Below are 4,257 nucleotides of genomic sequence, written 5' to 3'. Positions count from 1 at the left end.
ATCTGGTCACCACTTTTCACGATACGGGACGAATCTGTAATGATGACGAGTGTTTCCTTCGGCCATTGTTGGGGCAACGGGGGTATTCTTCTGCGGGTTCACACCTACCATCATTGGATAAAGGCACTCGAATCATTCAGGTACTTGGCGTCCTCGAGGAGCATATATAAGCGGCGTGAAGTACTGTTTATACAAACACTGCCTCATGTCCACACACACAGGGTGTTCTTGGTCGTCTCTGACTCTGACAGCGCTCTTCGCCATTCCTTGAGTGGATACCTATTCTTACTCCTATATCAACTGTATCCTCTCATTTGGATAGTTATTACGCACAAGGATTCTGTTTTTTTCCCCTGGACAGAATGGCTGTTGCTGCAAAGTTCAGTTTTTCCGTGAGGAGCATCCTGGATTTGCCTGAGCATGACGCCAAGACAGCGCAGCCTTCCCCCGGTAACTCCTGCTACAGCTCCCCTTACACCTCCTGGATGGACAGCGACCGGAGCCCTTGTCTCTGTAAGTACCCCTGGTTGAAACCTGAGCATAGAAACAGATAGGCCTAACCACTTCAAATCCATATAAGCACATTCGCCTAACTGGATTTTATGGGTCCTGCTTAAATTGACACAATTTAATATCATCCACAGCGATTTCCAACATGCCTGTTTTACGAGATCCAATAAGGTATCCATCCAATTAACTAAGCATTATGAAATAATTGGATATACATTTTATAGGGAGATGCGTAGCCTAATTCAAATTGGGGGTAAATAAATCTCTGTAGCTATGTATTTAGGGTGATATTGTATCTCGTGAGTTGTTTATATGGTTAATTTGTCAGTGTAATAACACAATTTTGAATTCCTCAGCTTCAGATGAGGGTAGCCTGGAGATCTCCCCAAACAAGTCAGACGAGTCTTCTCTGGACTCTGAGGCCGAGAAGAAGAAGAAGCGCCGCGTGCTCTTCTCAAAGGCCCAGACCTTCGAGCTTGAGAGGCGCTTCCGTCAGCAGCGCTATCTGTCAGCACCAGAGCGGGAGCAGCTCGCCCATCTCCTCAGCCTGACGCCGACGCAGATCAAGATCTGGTTCCAGAACCACAGGTACAAAATGAAGAGGTCGCGAGTAGAGGGAGCGCCACAAGACATAAACCAATCGCCATTGTTGCGAAGAGTAGTGGTACCCATCCTAGTTCGGGATGGAAAGCCTTATCAGACCTGCTTCATTAACACGGAGAAAGGAGGCTGTCTTAGACCGACCACGTCCCCGGGTACACCCTTCAGTTTGGGATACCAGTCTTTCCAGCTTCCGTCGCCGTTCGGTCTACCTTCCCCATACCAGCATTTTGCCAGCCCGGCAGCATCTAGACACACCTTTGCTTGGAGAGACTTTCTGAACGACTCAGTTCAATTCAGTTATTTTAAGTGACTGAAAACATCAACAAGAGGACATTGCATAGAGGAACACTTAAAACCAAATATGTTTTCTGAATTCCCTTATTTTTCGAGGTACTTAAGTGTTAAACTCTTACTAATAATGTTGTATGAGAAGTAGGCTATTTTGCACATATTTTATTTTTGGTATTTTATTAAATGTAGCCTATTGAGTGATATTTTCGAATGATTAAAGTCGTTATTAGTTTGTTGTAATCTGGTGGTAGGCCTATGGACATTATACTCCTAGTTTAAGTTTTGTTTATCCAATTGGATCATTGTTGTGTTTACTTTGCGTAGGCTTATTTTATCAGTAATTTAACATTTCTGTAATTTTTATGAATTTCGAATCTGCACCAAGATATCTGTCAAAAGTACGAGGGAATTGGGATATAATTGCTTTGGAAATTGTTTTTCACTTTTGTCTGGAAATGTTATAGAACTTAATCGTTATATTGATTGGTTGGCCTAAATGTTTTGTGTCTTTATAGAATTACGAATAAATCTTGTACATGTCTGCACATATTGTCCATTTTTCAGAAGTCCTCGTGCATCTAGACCTACATGTATTCCAACAAAGCTAGGCTATTGAGTATTGAGGGATACACCATTCTATCCAACAACTTCTGACACTATTTCGGACTATAGCGAAGAGTCTATGACATTGCATCCTACCAGTGCTTGTTATTTATATTTCTATTAGAGGGAAGAGAAAGGCTTAGCTTAGAGGAACCTATGGAAATAAGAAACGAACAGCAAGAAATGTTAGCTTTTATCATGTAAACGGTTCAGAACCCTAAAGCTGAGCAAACACCATCGCACTCTAAAGAGTGGATTTCACTGAGCATAACAAAAACCGGGTAAACATTCGACCATACAGCTCGTCTCCCTCTCGTTCAAAAGGGCTCTCTCTTCGTGTGCTTCAAACGTGCAGGCAACGTAAAGCATTAATTTAACCCATACATAACTCTGCAAACTTCTTTGTAAATGATTTTTTAATAACCGTTATTGCAGTTTTATCTGTAATTAGCGAGAAAATAATGGACGATGAAACCAAAGTAGCCTTAGTCCTGGGTTGCATAGCGATGGGCCTATTTAAATAAAAAAATAATATTGCCATTAATAGTAGAAACTATTTATAGTGTATGCCATTTCAGTGTGTTGCGCTCTCCTTTCATCATTGGTTATTGGGAGATTAGCTTGTAGACAGAACAATATTATATTTGTATCGTCCCTTTAAATTGTCGAATCATTTGGATTTATGCGGGTTGGATCCACACTTTTATTTCTCTATAAAAATTATTATCTTATGAGGGGAAATGCTTTTACTATTGGACCCATACCCTGAAATATCACATTTCAATGTTTTATAGTTTATTCTATAATCCATATTGTAAACTGTCAAAGGTCCCTGCCTCTGTGTGGGGTAAAACACTTCACTTCATTCTCCTTCCTCCCTGTCTTATTCCATTGATGGAAGTGAAATATGTCGTAGGGGCTGACTGGAATAGAAGATGCGTTATTCTGTGGCAACACTGGTTCTTTTTCACGCTTTCACGACCCCTATGATGTTGTTTGCTCGTCCTCCGACCCAGTAGCGCATCGTCCCTGTCACCTGGTCTATTGTCCCCGGGGCTCGGGCCACCTTGTATCACATATGGAGGGGACTGACCGAACCCCTCCGCGCGCAGCATCTCCCCTTAAAACACTCTTTTTGTGTGGTTGTCTCCCTCTGAATGGACCATTGTCTGTCCTCCAAAAGGGACCTAGACAAAATCTTTAGTGTTTCAATTCTCGTGATGTTTAATCAGTGCCTGCTACAAATTTATGAGGTTTAACCCCACAATGGCGTTTTAGAACATGTTGGGGTTTAAGGCTGACAAAGACTGGCTTTTAGGATGAGGTTGCCATTGGTTTTTAGAGTTAGGTAGACCGACCTCTCTGAATAGGATGCTTGGTTCGATATTCTCCATGCATCCTTCCTTGTCTTCTTCCCCTCTTGACTAGACTTTCAATTTCTGAATGCTGGTTAGTTCCAAATATAAGAACATTGACATTGGCAAATAAATATAGCAATCGTGATATGTAACCTAACCCTTGAGTTTCTACTTTCAATCGGGGGGTTATTTCATACATCAGGAAGCATTGGACTGTCGTTTGAAATGATCCAACCCCATAATTGAATGGTTGGCAGAATTTCCTGATTAGTTCAATGTTACAGAAATGCATTTTTCGATCATCAGGGTTTTTCGACAATTTCAAATGTTAATGTTTTCTATAAACGTTTTTCAGAATGGGTTACAAACACTTCAAGGTTTTCTTGGTTCATATTTAAACTAGACTGTTGTAATGTTTATCTATGGAGAAACAAATCTGCAACCTTGGGTGCAAAATATTATAAGCCTAATTATCTGCCCGTTTGCTGCACACCAGCACCGACGCTTCTTATTCTGCAGATTCTTGGTTTTATTTGGGAACTCCAGTGTCTTTCATCAGATAGTGATGTAACACTGGCGGGCAACTCTCGCCCACAGAGACAATCAGAGTAAAAAGTCAGGGATGCCCGCTAAAGTGGTAGGAAGGTAAATGCAGCTAACCGAGGTCTTGACGGGTTTTGTGTTTCGGGCATTTTGGTGCTGATGTAAAATATACCCTCCTTGTCTTCAAGTTCACCGCTGTTTAAAAACTATATAATTAGAAGAAGACATGAGTCGATGTGCCTTGCTCTCCTGTTGCGTTGCAAATAAAAGCACATCAGTATAAATGTTGTTAGATTAAAAATATATATATTTTAAATCTGTTGCTAGCATGGCTCCAATGGCTCTTCTC

General features: G+C 41.2%; 1 protein-coding gene across 1 annotated transcript; it reads left to right on the top strand.

Moving 5' to 3' along the window:
- Positions 1 to 362: 362 nt before the first annotated feature.
- nkx2.9 (NK2 transcription factor related, locus 9 (Drosophila)) lies at positions 363 to 2,752 on the top strand. Its single transcript, XM_064926908.1, has 2 exons — positions 363 to 513; positions 867 to 2,752. The coding sequence occupies exons 1-2, from the start codon at positions 363 to 365 to the stop codon at positions 1,421 to 1,423; spliced, it is 708 nt and encodes a 235-aa protein (XP_064782980.1). The 3' UTR covers positions 1,424 to 2,752.
- Positions 2,753 to 4,257: the final 1,505 nt, after the last annotated feature.

Source organism: Oncorhynchus masou, chromosome 21 (genome assembly GCF_036934945.1).
Source record: "Oncorhynchus masou masou isolate Uvic2021 chromosome 21, UVic_Omas_1.1, whole genome shotgun sequence".
Lineage (NCBI taxonomy): Eukaryota > Metazoa > Chordata > Actinopteri > Salmoniformes > Salmonidae > Oncorhynchus > Oncorhynchus masou.
The sequence above is the reverse complement of the archived record's forward strand: the minus strand, read 5'-3'. Positions and strand labels throughout refer to the sequence as shown.

Coding starts and splice junctions, on each gene's coding strand:
- nkx2.9 (XM_064926908.1), top strand. CDS start 363: ATGGCTGTTGCTGCAAAGTTCAGTTTTTCCGTGAGGAGCATCCTGGAT. Junction 514..866: donor CGACCGGAGCCCTTGTCTCT/GTAAGTACCCCT, acceptor TGAATTCCTCAG/CTTCAGATGAGGGTAGCCTG.